Source organism: Colletes gigas, unplaced genomic scaffold (genome assembly GCF_013123115.1).
Source record: "Colletes gigas isolate AHSC1104 unplaced genomic scaffold, ASM1312311v1 Colletes_gigas_Sc00005, whole genome shotgun sequence".
In the NCBI taxonomy this organism is placed as follows: domain Eukaryota; kingdom Metazoa; phylum Arthropoda; class Insecta; order Hymenoptera; family Colletidae; genus Colletes; species Colletes gigas.
In genome coordinates, this window is record NW_025106634.1 from 1,896,134 (window position 1) to 1,915,560 (window position 19,427).

Consider the following 19,427-nt stretch of genomic DNA (forward strand, 5'->3'; position numbering starts at 1 on the left):
GCGTCAAATGTTCATACGATTTTGGAGTAGTGTCACACGTTTACTTTTAGGATCGCCTCTGCAGCAAGCTGCTATTCGATGCTGGGGCATTAAATTCACCCCTGCGGATCACATGTTTCTCCACAGAAGTCACGTGTTCAGCAATATCAGTAAAATACTCTCAAGATCCGAAGAAGAAGAAGACGTTACGATGAGCATGCACGAAAGCCATCAATCGACTCATTCTCAGCAAATAACTAGTTCGGTAGAAGTTTTGAAAGACTTGACATGCGGTGTCGAAATCAAAGCATCGAGCAGACAGGCTATGATCGGTAGTTTGACCGACAATTCGACAGAAACTTTCTGGGAGTCTGGTGACGAGGATCGCAATAAAACCAAAACGATTATTATCAGCTGTAGTTCTCGTTCCCTTCCCCGGATCGTGTATATCCATATTGATAATTGTCGTGATTTAACGGTAAGTCCTATCACGAAATTTAATTTTCACAACAGCAATTTGATATTTGTCGCGCTTGTATCGCAGCACAAGGTGTCCAGCGTCACATTTCAAGCGGGTAGTAACGTGGACGAAATGGTCAAACTAAGAACCGTGGAAATCGAAAGCCGATCAGCCGGTTGGATCAATTGCCCGGTCACCGGTAATTTCATAACATACTTTTGATTACAATATTAATTCGTCAAAAATGTTAATGTTATATTTTCTGTAGACTTACGTCATGTCGTTGTGGGTCTCGAGTTAAAGGGTCCAGACAATTCTTTACGAGTGAGACAAATAAGAATTTTAGGCGAAGTCGAAGGGGAAATTTTAAAGCTTGGAACACAATTAAGTGCACAAAGGATACAACAGAGAAATTGCGAAACGGAAACGCTGAAAGTTTTTCGTTTAATCACTTCTCAAGTAAGTTGATTTTTGCGCGTGACTTTATGCAATTTCTCACGTTTAATTTCTGTCAGGTGTTTGGCAAACTTATACAAGGGGAGCAACCTCAACAGCAAGTGGAAACTGGCGAGGGAGTTAACGAAGACTTGGAAGATAGCAATGACCTTCGAGAGCATATGGTTGGAATTTTGTTCAGCCGAAATAACTTGACGCATTTACAAAAGCAAGTCTGCACACATATTGTTCAAGCTATTAGGAAAGAAACGATTCGCCTGTGGGAAGAGTGGGAGACACTCTTATGTTCACCAACGCCTGCAAATAGTTTGTTAAGCGACAACAGCGATCTACCGAAAGCAGCCGATACATATTGCTTTGAAATGTTATCTATGGTTCTTGCTTTAAGTGGCAGTTCCGTAGGACAGTATTATCTGTCACATCAATATGGATTATTGAAAGATTTATTGAGCTTGTTACATACTGGATCAGCTAGAGTGCAGCGCCAAGTATGTATTCCACTTCTTATAGATTCTTCTCTATTGTGGCGCTTAAAAACATTGTTTTTTAATTATTTAGGTAACATCCCTTTTAAAAAGAATTTTGCCTGAAATTAAGCCAGAAACATTGGCCAGTGTTATTAACGTCGATCGATTGCCACCCACGGATTTTAGCATTGTTTCTGCTGCCAATAACGGTTTCGCGCATAGCGCGGACTTTGATCAACATACTCCAGGAATTCTCGATGTTTTCTTAAGTTGTATTGCCAAATCATTAACAGTTCAAGTTAAAGTAAAGGGTAAAGAAAATAATGGGAAGGCTTTACAAACTGCTTCATTAGCTACTAGCATACATCCAAAGAGTTATGTTGGATCAAGATGGTGGTTGAGAGGATGCATGACTCGAAAGTTAGCCGAAATGATAATTCAACTTCTAAAAGACATGGCATCGGTAAGTGTAAATCGAATTCAATCGATAGCATTTGAACGATCATTCGTTACTGGTATCTTTTCAGGGTAAATTATCCGATGCATGGGCGTCTGTAACGAAAGCAGCTATTGCCGAGAATATTTTAAATCTCACTAGATTAGATGAGAAGAGTCGCGATCCCGCGGAATGTCTACGAACACCAACATTATGGTTAGCTCTATCCTCCTTGTGCGTTTTGGACTCCGATCATGTCGAAAGATTGTCTTCTGGTCAGTGGAGTGGTTCAGAAGGTCAACCACCACCGCCCAGAGTAAGAGTGTTGAATTATTTCTATCGGTTTGTTGTTTGTATTTCTACGTGTCTGCCATTCAAACATTTTGTTTATTTAGCCAACATGTAGCAATCACGACGATGGCGAAACAACAGCTATTATCCAGTGCAACGTTTGCGGGAATTTATGCGCGGAATGCGATCGAATCTTGCATTTGCATAGGAGAACACGAATGCACATAAGGCAAGTTTGTAAAGAAGAGGAGGAAGCCATCAGAGTAGACCTTCACGAAGGTTGTGGCCGAACGAAACTGTTTTGGATTTTGGCCCTTGCCGATAGCAGAACGTTAAAAGCATTGGTAGAATTTCGCGATGGGTCACCGAGGAAACCAGTTGGTGCTACATCAGGAATCTGTAGATTTTGTGGTACTACTGGGAACACAGGCTTATTAGCGATAGGGAACATTTGCGCGGATCACGATTGCCAAGAACACGCTAAAAATGCGTGCAGTAAAATGCATCCATGCGGGCATATCTGTGGAGGCGTTCGAAACGAGAAAAATTGTTTACCGTGCCTTCACAGATGTTTACCAGGCACCGATCTGAAGCAAGACGTCGACGACATGTGTATGATTTGTTTCACGGAAGCTTTATCAGCAGCGCCAGCGATTCAATTACAGTGCGGCCATGTTTTCCACGTACATTGCTGCAAACACGTTCTAATGAAACGTTGGGTGGGACCGAGAATAACTTTCGGATTCTCTCTGTGCCCAATTTGCAAAGTACCAATGGAACATCCCACTTTGATGGAGCAGTTGGCAAATATTAAGGAATTGTACGAGGACGTCAGAAGGAAAGCTTTAATGCGACTGGAGTATGAAGGATTACACAAGTAAGTACCAGTCCAGAACAACTAACGTCAATTACAAGATTATAATATTATTATTCGTATCAGGGCTGAAGCGATATTTGGTCCAACTGGGAAATACCATCAGGATCCTGCCGCGTACGCGATGGAACGATACGCGTATTACGTTTGTTACAAATGCCAAAAGGCCTATTACGGCGGTGAAGCACGGTGTGACGCACAAGTAGGCGGAGAAACGTTTGATCCCACAGAACTAGTGTGTGGAGGCTGCAGCGACGTGGCAAGGGCTCAGATGTGTCCAAAGCACGGGATAGACTTCCTAGAGTATAAGTGTCGATATTGTTGTTCGGTGGCAGTCTTCTTTTGCTTTGGAACTACCCACTTCTGTACCCCCTGCCACGACGACTTTCAACGTGTCACCACCATTCCAAAAGGTCAACTACCTTCGTGTCCCGCAGGTCAATCTCTTTTCTAACATTCTACTTTCTTATGCCCTATTTCGATCTACGATATACAAATATAAAAATATCATATAACCACTTATATTTGTTTCATTAGGACCAAAAGCAGAACAACTCGATGGCGACGAATGCCCATTGCATGTGAAACATCCACCAACCGGAGAAGAGTTCGCGTTAGGTTGCGGTATTTGCGGCAATGCACACACTTTCTGAACAGTTTCGAATAATTAGATACAGGACACAAACTATTTCACGATTTATACTCGATATAATGAAGCTGGTGATTCTTGGTGGATCTTAACAATGCAACTATATTTAATGCAAGCAAGTGGATATATTGATCCTCGTAACAATTACGCGTCTCTATTTGCAGTAAAGGCTACGTGTAAATCGATTTTTCGATAATCCTTATAATGATCGCAATCGTGGAATTGACGCAATATAATGATGCGAGAGGACTCAAGTAGTCTGAACTGAGTAGCTACAATCATGAGTGAGAATCTGATGATGCGTGGAACTCTAATACTTGTTAAGTATTAAATAAGTCGTTTTTATTGGTAATTTTAGAAATTACTGAAACGCATAGAGAAAAGATAGGGAGAAAATTGAGAGTGTATTAAACTTCCATGCAAAGCAAACAATGAGAGCTTATGCTGCGTAAGTCATGCAAAGTGTAGTGATTTGTTTGATAAAATATTCTAGATATAAGGGTTTAATTTAATATACAGGGTGTCCCGTTTAAAAGAAACCACCTTAATACCTTCATTATTGTAAATAATAGAAAAAAGTGTTACGGGACAACAGTTCTACGACAATGCAAACATCATAAGTTTCAAGTTATATTAGTAATCCATTTGAAAGTATTAAGTTAACCTTTAACTCACCACACCACACCTCACCAAACTGTTGCCATCATAGTGGATTCTTCTCACAACCATACAACTCTTGTAAGTAATACTTCTTCCTATTATTTAAAGTAGTAAATATATTAAGGTAACTTGTTTCTAAGACGATACACTGTATAATATAATTCTCTACACTATTTGAGAAATATTTAATTATTATCGACAATGATCCTAATAAGTTATGTATGTAGGTAAATTATGTATGTGAAAGAAGTGTGTTATTTAAAATTGTGAATTAAACAAAAAAAATATAAACTCTGATAAAATAGTACAGTTTGTGCTATACAGAATGTATTAACATTCGAAATCGTCGTCACTAAAGATAGTCATAAATTATGCATTTTACGTCTTTTTAACTTTTATTTGTTTTTGTACTTTTCCAAAGGAATAGTATACGTACCGTTATGTCCCTGGTCTTTGTTCAGTTATCAGTGTAATTGCCTTGTACTACATGCGCTGCTGGCGAACATGATAGAATCACTGTGTATATTCGTATACGAATGAAACGTGTGAACGATAACCGCGTATTAAGCGACGATTGTTATTATTTGTATTTCAATCTTGTGCAGATTAAATGAAAGTAATGATTGCGAAAAGATCCTGTTTTTCACTCGTCCGTTTCACTCACTTTCTTCGAACACGATGGCGGACCAATTCGAGAATCAAAAGCGGCGCATATTTCGACTGCTAATCGATCGATCCAAGATGGCGGCCAACAGTAGCGCCACAACACGGCAGTTTGGCGCAAGCAGTGCTAGGTGTAACGTGTGTGTGTGCGCGATCCTGACGTTTTTCGCCTCGATCAGCGGTAAGTAGCCTTTATTTACGAGTCGTGCAACAATAGTTACATAATTCCGGAGTCGCGTGAGTCGTGTGTACCTGTTCGTTGGTCAGCCTTTGGCGGGAAATATGTGTTTTTTGATGGGAAACGATAGTGTATCCGCTCGGTCGGAGATGATCTCCTACGCACGTTCGTGCCACCCTGCCAGCATTGCTGTCAACTCGCTCTGTTTATTTTTACCACGAATTGCAGCCAATTACAAGCCGAGTAATAGTTTAATTTATCAGAATTACGTTCCTTCTCCGTTCATAGAACAATTTTCCAGTCAAGATTTACGACAATTGCCGCGTACCGATCCGATTCTTGACGAAATACTCCGCGAGAAACAATAACTAGCTCATCTGTATTTGGACAATAATTGTGCACGCACAGGCTGTCTCTCTGACTCGTGTTTGTAGAATATTTTTTCCAAAATTGTATTGTCACGGCCAGAGAATTCGTGTTACGTTGTCGTCTGCTGCCGTCGATACTTAACCTCACTCTGCTCACTTAACTCGGAGTGCTGTCACGTTATAGACGTTTTCGAGGCTATAAGTCCTGTGAATTCGGAAGTCGATACCGCCTATAGAATTCAATGTCACACCGTTTTACCGCGGCACAGTACGGAAGTGTTCTTTGACCAGCATTTCTTAACGTTCCAGCGCATCGAAAGGTACTGATATTTATTTTCGACCGGTACGAAAGAAGTTACCGTGTCGAATGTTTTACATAAAGGTTTAATATTAACCACCGCGCCGCGTGAATCACGATCAAAGTGTCAGTGCCGCAAAAGTAAGTTCCTGCGTAGTAAATTGCTGCTCCGTTTGGTAGCGGTTCGCTTCAGGTGAATAGCAAAACATGTTCAGCTTGATCGTGCATGCGACGCGATTGCTAATACGAACATAATAGGCCCGTAGTTGTTAGCTTAATTTTGTACACTTTCAACCGCTGGCGCGTTTATTATCGTCGCTCTGGACATTGTGCCCCGAACTTTCGTAACGAATCGGTGGCGCGACAGGCGACCAGGGGGAAGCCTGTGACTCGGACATTCCGATGGGAAATACGCTTCGCGGGAGCCGTTTAGATTCACGTGAAACTGGTTTTAGACACGTGCGTACCACGTGGTCTAATGCATTTCACGCATCTCACGCATCCGAGAGTCGAGCACGCGCCTGTAGCATACGAAGCGAGTGTGGTACGCACACTATCATCCACGCCGACAGTTCACTTTGCCAGTAATAATGAATGACTCGTTCTTCTCTGTTTCCGTTTTCTCGGGAAACGCGTTGCTCTAGGCCAGTGTCTCTCAAACTTTACTTTGTCACGTACCTCCTCGATAATTACCAATTTCTCACGGATTCTTTAGAATAACGTTTTCAAAATTGTGTTTCATGGAACGCTAGAGTTTTGCATATTCGTAGGGTACGCCATTTTTGTATTGTTCTTAATTTTAACATTATTTGTCGACTTTATACGTTAGAACGTACAGAATACTATAAACAGCAATTCCATGTACGGTCTCGAGGAAAAGTCACACTAGCATTTAACTTCAAGCGTGAAGGAGAAGAGGAAGCAGGAAACCTCTAAGATGAAGCCGACTCTAGTCACTTTTCCTTGAAGCTAGAACAAATTACTCTGGCCGTGTGTACAAAACCTAAATTTAATTAGATGGATGACGCTGTTTCTCAGAAACGAAGTAGGAAGTAGTGCTCGTACTAACAAGGGACCACACTGAAGTGTTAAATGCCGATTTTAGCAAAGCCCAGCAGATCTGTAGAAGGGTCAAAAATATTCCATACATATTTCTTTTTATTTGATCTTGTGTTTTTGAAACTGTTATGTTTAGAAAGAAAGTTTTGTTATCCCACGATATAATATGTTTTTCTTTTTTTTTTCAAGAGATTGAGAAACGCTGCTTTAAATGGCGAGCGTAGGAGAGACCAGCTGACACTGATGTTACAGTATTCTATTCTTTGTTCCATTTAATTCAACATGCACTCCTCTATTTTCTTTTCTACACTTAACTCTCGTTAAGATTGAGTTTCACGAGTGTAATTATGCTCTCGCCTCGCGCGAGGTACGGATGTCGTTCGCGTTTAATTACTCCGACGATGTCGGTTGGAATTTTGGACACCTTCGTCCGATAGTTAACGTAACAGGAATACCTCTGATTAACCCGGGGTGAGACCAGTCGGTAATTGAAATTAATATCGCGAGTATTCTGAAAACCAGTTTCAGTGGAAGATCATTTTGTCCCGTTATTTTTACTGATACGCACGCATTGCACCATGCCATATGTCGCGACCAATGCCCGTACAGCAGACATGCTAAACTCATTTTCGCTCAAGGGCCAATTTGCAGTTTGCTACCATCTCGCCACAGATGCACAATTATTTTATAACGGTCAAAAATATTCTAACGGCTAGTTTCTAGCCTGTAAAATTTTTTCTCCGAGTAACCGACCTTCGTTCGACAACTCTTTATCAACTAACCGTGTTAGACAATTTAATGGTTTGGCATTAACATTCTTTCAATTCATTCTAGAAATACTTTTTTTACAAAATACGTTAATCGGGACGTTGGTAATTATCGAGACTTTTTTATTATCTCGAATCTAGCAACGAGTTCAAAGTAATATTTTTTAATTGCCTACAGTCATTATCAGAGTGCGTTATTCATTAGCCAGTTTAAGTGTTGTAATATAATTTTAGCACACTATAGTTGCTTTAGCTTGGTCTCAATTTAATTGTCTTACTTTACGTGTCTCGTAATCCGCCAAAAAATAGCAATAACTTTTATGCATTTCGCGGACCGAGTCACGACAGTAAAATTACCTCGTCACGATCGTGAAAGCGAATATTTCTTTTTTACGTACGTTTTGTGCGTGCCATCGAGATAACGACCTAACGCGATGAAACATTTCCGTTATATTCCGTTAACCGATTAACCATCTTGTCGGTCAGTATTTTCGTACGCGCACACCGTACATACTTTTTCACTTAAATGTTAAGTCGCACGAAATATCAGATTGTAATGGGAATGCTCCTTAAACGTAATCTGCATATTACTTTACACTCTATCGAACGCTTCGTTAAACCGTGAAACAATTCGAAATATTCTGACTTGATATTGCTTTTGGGTCAAGTCGTTCTTTAGATTACACGGGGATTTAACGGTGGTTTATTCCTCGAACTTCTTTTGCAGTTTTTCCCCTTTATTTTTTATCGAGAGATGCTGACTTCTAACGTTGCACGACCGTACGAACGAATGACATCGGAATATCTCGGTCGTCAGCGTAACGTTAATGAATATTGCTTTAATTGAACCCTATTTTCTACCAGATACCAATGGACATCTCGAATTTTTTAACAATGATTTTTACAACCTTTTAGAAAACATTTCTTTGTACGTGAGATTGAACTCCTGATTTCCATTGAAACTGCTCACTGTGGCAGAAAGTCCCCGACAGTGGTTTAATATTTATTCTCCTAGAAGATGGATCGTTCGTGTTGCGTTTGTAGCTTGATCTCTACATTCTTCGAATCCAACATCGTTAAATTTTTTTTCTATGGTGTGCTCTGCAGCAAAAAGTGTATGAAGCACTCGTTAATGAACTTCAATCATTAAAGTAGAGAATAGTGAAAGCGTGCGAAGGAATTACAGGCTTACAATGTTAGGTAGCCAGTCTTTCTCTCGCCGAAAGCTGCAGGTGGTCATTTCCAACGAAACATTTAGTAATTACAACGAAAGCTTTCGCGACCATACTTCCAGATATTCTTCCAAAGTTCCAAGGTTATTCGATAATTATCGTTTTGAAACAGCTGACTTGTTTCCATCTTTTTTTGCAGCTGGGCGTTCGCGATCGAAATATGATATCGATCTTATCAGTTTCCGATCATACGTATCTCTGAATTCGAATGCTCGTCGAACGCTGGCCTTTTATGTTTTACAAATTTTCACCGCGATGTCTTCTTTCCTTGCATCGCGTTAGAAAGTTGCAAACCCGCCATTAACGCATCGGTGGACACTCGGAGTGCATTAATTGGACGCGCGTCGGCCACGGCGACGAATGGCTCAATAAATGTCTCCTCGTGTAGGCCGAGGCTCATAAAATATACAGGATCGACGGTCTTTTTTTTTCACGTGCAAAAATCGCCGGGCGTTCTCGTTTAAAAACAAAACACTTTCGAGCGTGAACTTCGACGGGGAACGAGTTTGACGAAATTGCGACGGTCGGGCGACTTTCGATCGCGAATTAATCTGGCTGGTCGGTCGCGGAGGATCATCATGGATTTGGTTAACAAATTTTTGGACGGATAGAGGGTTCAAATGTTTCATGAAAGCTAGCGACTCGGTATTTTTTCCCCCCCTGAGAGTCGAACATTATTATTTACATTTTATACGTTTGTATTTTCTCATAAAATTAACTGCTCCACATACCAAGATTATTCATCGTTTTTCTTAAACTAACTCTTTAAAAAGCAGAAAGTATTCACCGATTAAACAAATTTAGAAAGTAACTTTCGTCAAGCAACATTCCATCGCAGGGAACATCAAAGAGATGCAAAAATAAAATTGGCGGTTCGTACGTCGAACTCGTTTTGCCTCGAATACAACTAGATTTAGATCCACTCTGATTTAAAAGTGCAACATCGTGTTAGAGATCGTATCGCGGGCCATCACGGTTTTCGTTGCCTCGTAAATATTTATTTTCCAGATTTCTTTGGCATAGTCATCGGTACTAATTTATATAGTCACGTACATATATTTTTTTTAAATTCTCGAGATCGCGAAGAATTTTTTCTTTTTGGGGGAGAATCGAGAATCCAGAAATAGAATTGTTTTCTCGAGGAACCGAAGAATTCTTACGATCAGCAATGGCGGCTCTTTCCACGCGGGCGGATCGAAGTGTATCACTGGACAGGATCGCAGACGTTATTTAAATCTCGAGTTTCATCGCATTCAGAGTGTGACTGTGCACCGTATATTGTAATTGCGTTAAAGCTCCGTCAACGCCTGCGCTCTCATTACCGAGATTAACGGCATTTTAATTGCTCTCGTATGTTATTTAAGGTCTCGTTTGGTCTCCTTCCGATGAGCTTAATTGCCCTTTTCTGACGAGCCTGTGCTTTGTCGGCTTACTTACGTGTGAAATTTTCAACTCGAGCACACGGATTTCAACGATTTCTTGCAACGCGCCGATAAAAAGCCGCGTTGGCTACTCGTCGCCGGGACGAATCGCGGAAATTTTAAATAGTTTGCAAGAAACATACCTTAATGGAAATTTAAGAGCTACGCGCAAATTGTTGTTGCACGTCGGTGTGAAATGAAACGTGTTGCAACTCCGCTGTGTTTATTACAAATTGATGCGTTAGAGACACGTTGTAACGACACTGACTTCATGTCCATGTTAAACGAACGCGATCCACTCGTGGACGTGGTTTATTCCATGTTATCTACGAAGAAAATATAGTCGCGAACAGGTCATTATCTTAAAGAAGGTTGAAATGAATGGTGGTTCAAGTGCATCATCGATTTCTTCTAATGTTTAAATACTTTGGCGAACTTTCTTTTATAAGCATGGTTGGGCGTGTACTTAATTTACGATGAATAAATGATAGAAAAAACTGTAATATTCTTGTACGATAACATATCGATTGACTGAGAATACGATCGTAATTTCATCTTCCATATTAACAGTAATTTTCTGTACAGCGTAGATGTATATTATTCCTGTATACTTTGAAGAGGATACCTAATAACCCGTTAGATTCTTCGTAGTTTCGTGTTGCTTTTCCTCTGTTTCAAGTCAAGATTAACCATGGAGTATGCTTGTCCGTTTGATTAAAGTTCTGCTTACGATAGTGGATCGTCTGTGAATCACGCGGCCAGGAACGTGTTAAGCTCAACCGAACTTGCGTATCCTTTGAAATACTACTCCAACTTTCTGTTAGCATTATGAAGATGCGCTGCTACTATGTTTATATCTGTCCTCCATCTAGCTAGAGACTGTACTCGAGCGACGAAGGCCTTAAAGATCGTACAAGCACCCTGAGAATTAATTATCTCGCAAGAAAGCGAAGTTCTCGATCGATACCACGTTACACGAAAAGTTCCCACGTTCAAAATTTATGTAATTTTAATTTTAAAAACAGCCTCCATTCGACTTAGTTTCAAAATGGTTTGATTAAAAACTCTCAGATCTCAGAGATGGTCTGAACCGAACTAAAATTCCCTTAATTTCGCGTTCTTTTACGTCTCCCGTGGTCTCGAGTCGGTCATCCAGTGTCAATGGAGGACTTTTGAGCCCCGATCGCGGGTCGCGGACGTCCGAAACGTCTCGAGAGCGAAGATCAAGGTTTGCGGAAGCCCTTAGCGGCGAGACTCGTTACCGGTTCGCGAGGCGAGCGTAAAATTCGTGTTGGCCAGACGAGGATGGTCAAAGAGAGCGCGGAGATTCGCTCACGCGTGCACACAGGTGCGTGGAGCCAAGGTGAATGCGCCTTGAACGCCGGCGAGCACCTTCAGTCGTATCTTCTTCTTCTTGGCTTCAACAGCGCGGTTGCATAGCTTGCTCCGGGGTCTCGCGTGACGCGACTCGAAGAGTTGCTCATTTCACGGCCCTCCTTTGATCACGAAGTAGTGGTTGCGCGCCGCGGAAGACCGGATCGGTTGCAGGTGGAACCAGCGAGAGGGATAGCGATTAGTCTTCGGCCGTGATTCGGTTTAGAATGTTTCTCGCGAACCGTGATTGTTCGTCGCTCGGGGGAACCGCTTCTTCTCTTCTGGAAGTAGAAGGAACGCTCGTAAGACGACCGGAGAGGCGCGATGCAGAGGGACAGAGGTACCGGGGACATCGAGGGTGAAGGATAGTCGCCGTGAAGGTCGAGGGAACTCGTCGAAGCGAACCGAGTGGTACGCCGTAGGCGATAACGCTTCAAGGGTGACATCCTTGATTCGTCGCGGTGCTTCGATCCTCAGCGTCCCTTCTAAACAGGTAGTCAGTCGTTTCCGCGCACTCTGAGAGGCAGTTCGTTACTGACCTAGGCTCCGGGACTCCATGAATATTGAGTCGGTAGCCTCGTGAACCGCAACCTTCTGTTTTCATTAACATATACCCACCGTTCGCCGTTAATTGGCGGCGTTGCTAGACTTCGATTTCGAATATCGAGCGTGTGTGTTTTGTGCGTTCGACAGTGATCACGGTTATTCCGGAACTTGAATTTTATTTGGTGAGGTGTTTTTCGCCGGATCGATGAAATAGATGCTTGGTATACGGGATTGAAAATAGCGTGACTGTGATAATATCGGGTTCAGTGCACGGGTCGAGGTAGTCAAGGTTTCCAGGCAAGAAAATATTAGTGAATCCTGTGATATGGGAGAGGAGTTCTACCATGACCGTCGTGGCTTCGTCGGAGACCACTGTGATTGAGGATTTTTCAAAGGACACGTTAGGAAGGTACGACACGATCTCTAGATTTTCGTTGATCGTTATTACGATCGTTTGCACATTTAGAAAATAATATGGGTGCGGTAAGTTTAACAGTCTTAGCATTCTTAGCATAGAAGACCTATATCATTCTTTCTTCACGTCTTTGATTTGTCACTGCCACTGTTTAGAGTCTCTGCAGGTGGTCGACCTTCGATAAATCGTTCTTAAGAAAAGACAATTGCTATTAATCGGTCACTTTGTTGCCTACAGCTCAGAACTGCAACACACCCAGACCTACAACGTATCGACTAATTGATCGCGTGTATTTCATACTAGCAGCGTTATATGGGGTAGCGTTAAGCGAGGCTGCATCGCAATTATAATAATTGTAATAGACATCATCATTGTAAGTGTTATCCAAAGAAACGATTCTCTATAGAGTCCCAAAATTTTCTCTTGTTGAATGTAGACAATTAAATTTTCAGAAGCGACTTTATTATATCCCTCCTGTACATTTAATCATTTTAAGTTACTATTTTATTATAAATGTTGAACTTCGATTTCCAAACGATTTAAGCTTAACAGAGGCAACGATCGACAATTCGATAGTACCTCCCTCGATTTCTATTCTACGTTCAAATTTCCGGTGACTTACAGACGGGAGTGTAAATGGTATTTTTGAGTCGAGTTCTCGAGAGAGGAAACGTTCGATACTGTTCCTCCCATAATCGTTTACATTGTCGCGGAAGCGTGACGCACAAATGTTCTCTGTTAAGGGACAAAGTCCTGCTCGAGTTACGCGAAATTACACAAGCGTCTCCGGAGGTAAACCGAGTCTAACGGGTACGACGATCGGAACGAACGCACAAGAAGCCACACTTATCGTCTCGGCGGCAAGAAACGACATTATTTCACGGTATTGTTAACGCGCGGTGTCGACGATTTCTATACGACGGAATCCCGGAGCCGGCGATCTTGCGCTCCGAAACGAGTCCAAGCGATTGGAAAAAAGAGCACGGTTCGAGAGGGCCTCTTGCCACGAGAGCATTCTATTCTACGCGAGCCGGCTTTATCGTTGAAATTCACGAGACGACAGGAAAGAAACGTACGGATGTTTTTTAGGTCGGTGAAATCCAACGGGTCGTTTCTCCGTCGCGGATAAAGCATCGCGTTTGCTAGTCGCCGAGCGCGATCGAAAGTAGATTCGGTTCGGCTTTTAGTCACGATCTCGCTTCGAATCGCGTAAACGAAGGTCGGCCACGAACTTGGCCTCCTTCGGCGTCGAGATCCATCCTGCTCGCCTCGCTTCCTCCTTTGTCCGACTGTCGTTCGAGAAATTTCGGTTCGACGAGGACCAAAGAGCCGTCGATCGATCAGCTTTAAAGGGGGACACCCCAGAGTGTCTAGAAATAGGTGAAGTTTGGAATATTTGGATTTTAGTCGGGGGATACGCAAGCGACTGAAATTTTTTAAAAGCATTCAATATGATTATCAAACTGCCCTCTCGATCGGAGACCATAGACGTAACGATTCGTTCTGTAACGTGTACTCCGAGTTGCAGCGTCGTAATTGCCATCTAACACAGCCACGTCGACAAGTTGCATAACACCGTAGAATTATCGTTCGTTACCAACGGTAATTCCATGAATTATTCCAGGAAAAATCATCGCGCTTCAACGGCGGATGAGAATAATCGATCTCGTATCCTTTGATCCCTCGTACGTCTAAGTAGAACGCATCGATTGAATTCTACCAATTTGTCGACGCAACTTGTTCGGAACGCGGGAATGGTCGAACCTCGATTTATTATCAAGATCGGATTTTTGTCGAAATACCGGTTACACGGAAGGAAGGCACGCTCGATTACTCATTCGAAACGAATCGCGTCGACCTGCATCCTAGCGCGAGGCCGGTGTGACGAAGCTTCGCGACGGTGAATCATTGATAAAACGTAGACCTACTTGAGGATTACGCGCACCAGGATTCCGTTTAATGGTCCATTCGAACCGGTATCGATTATTACGGTGGCTTGTGGCCTGCACAGTTTAAATAAAACAGTTTGCCGGAGATTGACAGATTGCTGGAATTGTGTTTCTCTCGAGAAGGGACCGTATTAGCATTCGAGGTCGCTGTATTTGTTATATAAAACGATAAGTAAATACGGATCAGGATTTCTCAGATCCAGATCACCAGCGATTCTATCAATTCTTTGATAAATCGTTCCAAATGTTTGACGTTCGTTGATAAGTTTAGAGCGTTGAAAACTAGCGCAGACGTCGTTTATGCACTTTTTAGGTAATAAGTGCAGCTATCGCCTGATTTCTCCTCTTATCTTCCTACAAACGCGTCGTCTTTTCCGTTCTCAATAAAGGACATGTACACGTACTTGCTAATCACGGTCAATATTGTTTTTCTTTCTTTTCTTTCATCTTGATATCAGCTTTTCGTACCTGTACGCGTCTATCCATCGTATCCTTGTGTTTATTTATTTATATCTCGTCTGCTTTACTTCTTACCAAAGGGGTGTTGTCCCCGTTAGAGTAATGAATAAATAAACAACTCCCGAGCTCTACGTGCGTGGAAGTTTCTACGCGGACGCTGCAATTTTCTCGAACCTTGAAACAAATTCCACGCAGACGTTGGTTTCTATGTGCAATATAAAATTGCAAAACATAGAATGGAATTAAGAACTCTTTGAAATTAAAAGAGTCGAAAATAACTCTCGGTTCTTACTTTGTACATTCTGTGAATTGATACCTTATCATTATCCCTATCGAGAAAAGTACACGATATATTCTTCCTCGCAAATCTCATTATATCCCGTTTATCTATATTGAATGTAATCTCTTTTACTCGACACCGTGCACTTAATGTGTCAAGATCTATTTGTAAGTCTAGTGTCTCTTTCAGAGTTTACTCTCTTGAATCTTTTCAAACCAACCGCAGGTAATAACGATTTGCTGTTCAAGGTAGATATATCATTAATAGATAGATTGAACATTAATGGATCTAGACGTTGTATCCTGGGGCACTTGAGATATTGCTCGTATTTTATAATCGGAGTTAGATTTAATAGCGGCTGATTGCCGAGTCTTGACCTTCGCGATATATGTATATTATACACCTAATTACAGTAATACACTAATCAAACATAATGTTTCATGTAACGTCTCATGAAAAATGACAAACTTTCAACTTTATATTTCGAATTTACCAGATAAATACTTCCTAATTTTTGCAAGTGTCATTTCCAAGTATCACTTTTACAGTTCCTTCAAAATTGTATTATTTTTTTTTGCTATATAGTTTTTGTAATAAATTTTGTATCGTGTATTATTTTATCAGAATTTCAATCGAGAGTCGAGAAGGTTCGATAGCGTGGAAGCAGGGAAAGAATCAATCGAACCGAAAATAAAAACGAGCGGAAAATGGTTGTCCCGTGCACGTGGTCGGCCATTAGAATTCTTCCCGGCGTCTCGAACAGAAGCAATTTCTCGTCCCCTTGGTCGTCTCTCGACCGTTTCCACGATTTTCCAACCGGAGGAAACGCAACTTATTGCGTGCACGGTTTAACCGCCCAGCAAAGAAAACGCCAAAGATAGGACGGAACCGTCGTGGTGGTTCGCGGCAAAGGAGGAGGAAAAGCACACGGTCAATTAAAGGAAGCACACAGTCCGGAACGAACGTTGCTCCACGAAGCGTCTCAGTTCGCGGATGCATCAGTGTAAAACCGAATATGCATAGCCTTCTTTTGGTCAGCCTTTCTGCGGAGAATTGAAAATTCAGTAGGCTAATAATGTCTCTGGGAAGGAATTGAAACGACGAAAGTAAAGATGTCTGAACGCAATTTCCACAGTCTTGACTTTCGTTTTATTTTAGTACGTCGTATCGTCCTTTGCAATTTCGTACGCGAGGTATAATTCCATCTCGTTAATTAATACTTGTGGTCAAGGCTCGCCGATCGTATGCAAATTCACGGACGCTCAGGAGCCCTCGAAAACGCTCCTTTGTCCAGAAATTTCTATCAGTTTCAATTAATTTTCCTAATTGCTCGTAATTTACACGTCTAACCGAATCCCCTGTATTTCTGATCGTTAAGATGACTATCGACAGAGTATCTTAAACGCGCTCGGTTAATGAGTAGGTAATTGTCGTGGAAGCTTCTGCACTCGATTAATTGCCAATTAACTCTGCACTTTCGCTGGGGGAAAAATCACCTGTCGCTGTCTGGCACGCCGGAAATAATTCCCCACGGCGTCGATCCATGATCGAACGTTGTTTGAAAACTGTTCGAATATTCGTAATAGGATTGAAAATGTAAATAAGGGATACGCGTATTTGTATAATTGAATTTACGCAAAAAGCTTTTAGTAAGCGAAGAACCGACTGTAAATCTATTTGTTCCTTAACGTGGAAGCCTTTCTTGGCTAAAGAAGTTCAACTTGTAGACTTCGTTTCCAGAATGAAAAATTACGCAACGTAACAATGTTTATTTTGTTAGTCTCGTCAAAATACATTAGTCCGTGTCTAGATTTATTTTCGCATCTTGAGAATTAATTTAGGAAGACTTTCCTTACCATTCATCACGTAGAATCTGACAGGGTTAGATAAATCTTCTTCTGCATTTTTCAAGGTAACGTCAAAGTTGTTTGAAAAGACTATCTTTTATATTATTTTTGACGAGCCAGGTTCGTTGCGGAAAATCACAGAATTTCTGAGGATTCGATGAGAAGAAAATGTCCTTGAACTTGGTACAAAGGGTCGTTTATAAGCGCAACCGTGTCAATTCCAAGGAGGCCATAAGTGCCATTGACTAAATCGTGTTCGAGGATCGCGGTTAGTTCCTGGTTCGGTCGGTCGTCGATTCGCAGGATTCCGTAAAGGTTGGCTCGGAGGGGAATGCCAGTTGCGCGAGAGGATGCTCGAAGACAGTACATCGATATGTTTCTTACGTGGAAGCCCGCCGTGGCTGGTGAAGTTCAACGTGTAAGCGAAGGTCAAGGAGAGGTCAGAGGGACCGGTATCACATACGAGGAAGGTCTCGTGATTCGCGTGCGCCGTTTAAGCTATCCCGATAGTTCCGATGTGATCCCACGGAGTAATAATCTCCTGCTCGGGGGGGAAACATAAAATATTTAATGTTTATCGCGACAGTTATTGCACATCGAATCCGGAATGGTAGAAGTTACATCGATTTTGACAAGTATCGTCGGAATTATCGATAAGTTCTCACCTTCGACAAGATATACGAGATTTATTTTTTGATTTTTTCCACGGATAAGAATGTTTCTCTATTACCGCGCGAGGAAAGTGGTAATCGTATAGCGATTGTGCGTATCGTGGTCAAGTTTAACCTCGATCGTTAAGCCATCGACGTGCGGAAAATTAAAATCCGTGACGCGACACGATCGTCGGCAGTAGTAAATCTTTTGGACGTTCAGACGCCATGAATGGCGAGCATGAATAAAACATGCTCATCACCGAGAAACAAGGCGGCGTGGAACGGATCGAGGGTAGCTCCATAGGTTTTCGGGGCACGTACTTTATACTCGAAGTAATCCGATTTTCTAGACGGCATTGAAGCTTCTTGGCATACTTGGACCAGCCTGCCACGTCGTTTTTTTTTTTGCGCGTCTTCATTTATACGAGATTATACACCTTTCTCACTTTTCAGTCTCGAGTCTCGATTACATTATCTACACTTTCTTTCCGCTTTTATTACCTTACGCCGCGATATCTCTTTGGGCATGTGTGTCGCCGTGAAAGCAGACTCTAAATATAACTGAAAGGCAATTTAATCGTAATTCGAAAACGCTCGTCATCCCGTTTTACAATTCACGGTCCACGGTGTGGTTAGTGAAATTAGGAATAACGTCCATCGTAAATCTCGGCAGGCTGTAATTCTTATTGTCTTGCGGTAGAAATGTTAATGCTAGTACCCTTTCAACTACAAGATTTCCTTAACAGACGGATCGTATTCCTCCGTTGTACTTTCGAAACGTTTTAACTTGTCGTTAGTTTTTTCTGACTTGCAGTAGCTAAGTCTATTAATAAAATACTGTTCCAAAGTATGCTCTGTCGCGAAACCAGTAAAATCCCGTATGTTGCTAAGATTCTGTAATTTATTCGTTCCTTAATTTTATTATTTTTCATTATTCGCGACCACAATTTTCCCTCGACGGTACAATTTCCTGCTAGACGGTATTTATATTGAATGATGTTGCAATTTCTTGACAGTTGCCTTTGCGTACCACAGGAATGCAAGGCGATTACGAGGAGCGACACAGGATGATTGCCAGGGACTATTTAATTCTCTTCGCAGAGCGGAAACGTTGCAGGGCTGTTTCGCGGCGCAGACGTACACCACGCTAATTAGCACGGCGCACTAAGTATCATTTTATTCGCCGAGCTATGTAATTTTATAACGTCTAGTAAACGCCAAAAGGATGGGAAAAAGTTTATTTGTTCCGCGTAATCTATCCGAGTCAAACTCCGAATTTATTAGGGTTTAATTGGTGTTTCGATTAAATTTTGCATTTTTTTTTCTAACATACTTGCAGGAAGAAATAAATGTCACGATACTTCATCGATATCTTTAAAGTTGATTCATTTTATGTTTTCTGGGTATTTATTATCCACTAATTAATTGCTAATGGTTCGGAAGATTTCATTTATTATAATAGTTGCAAAATGGAAGGGTTCTGCTTACTGCGCTATATGTTAATCGAAGTGTTAACGAACAGTGCGCATCGAGTACTTCCGGGAACTAAGTAGCTGCTGTTCTTGAGTGGCTGGAGCAGTGAATAGGGGTAGACACTTCATCCAGCCTCCATTCTTCAAGGGTACACGCTCCTCCGTTAACCCTTT

The 19,427-nt window shown here is 41.7% G+C and overlaps 2 protein-coding genes across 2 annotated transcripts in view; both read left to right on the forward strand.

The window, feature by feature from the left end:
• LOC122395262 (E3 ubiquitin-protein ligase MYCBP2) overlaps positions 1-4,543 on the forward strand; it is a 316,312-nt gene extending 311,769 nt beyond the window's left edge. The window contains 9 exon segments of the mRNA XM_043392706.1: positions 51-457; positions 524-638; positions 708-898; positions 955-1,383; positions 1,454-1,825; positions 1,890-2,114; positions 2,194-2,966; positions 3,030-3,400; positions 3,501-4,543. Of these exon segments, the coding sequence (XP_043248641.1) occupies positions 51-457; positions 524-638; positions 708-898; positions 955-1,383; positions 1,454-1,825; positions 1,890-2,114; positions 2,194-2,966; positions 3,030-3,400; positions 3,501-3,616 (2,999 nt within the window). The 3' untranslated portion in view covers positions 3,617-4,543.
• A 512-nt stretch (positions 4,544-5,055) lies between these two features.
• LOC122395420 (WD repeat-containing protein 47) overlaps positions 5,056-19,427 on the forward strand; it is a 99,721-nt gene continuing 85,349 nt past the window's right edge. The window contains exon 1 of the mRNA XM_043392979.1: positions 5,056-5,116. The gene's annotated coding sequence lies outside the window, so the exon portion shown is untranslated. The remainder of the gene's footprint in view (positions 5,117-19,427) is intronic.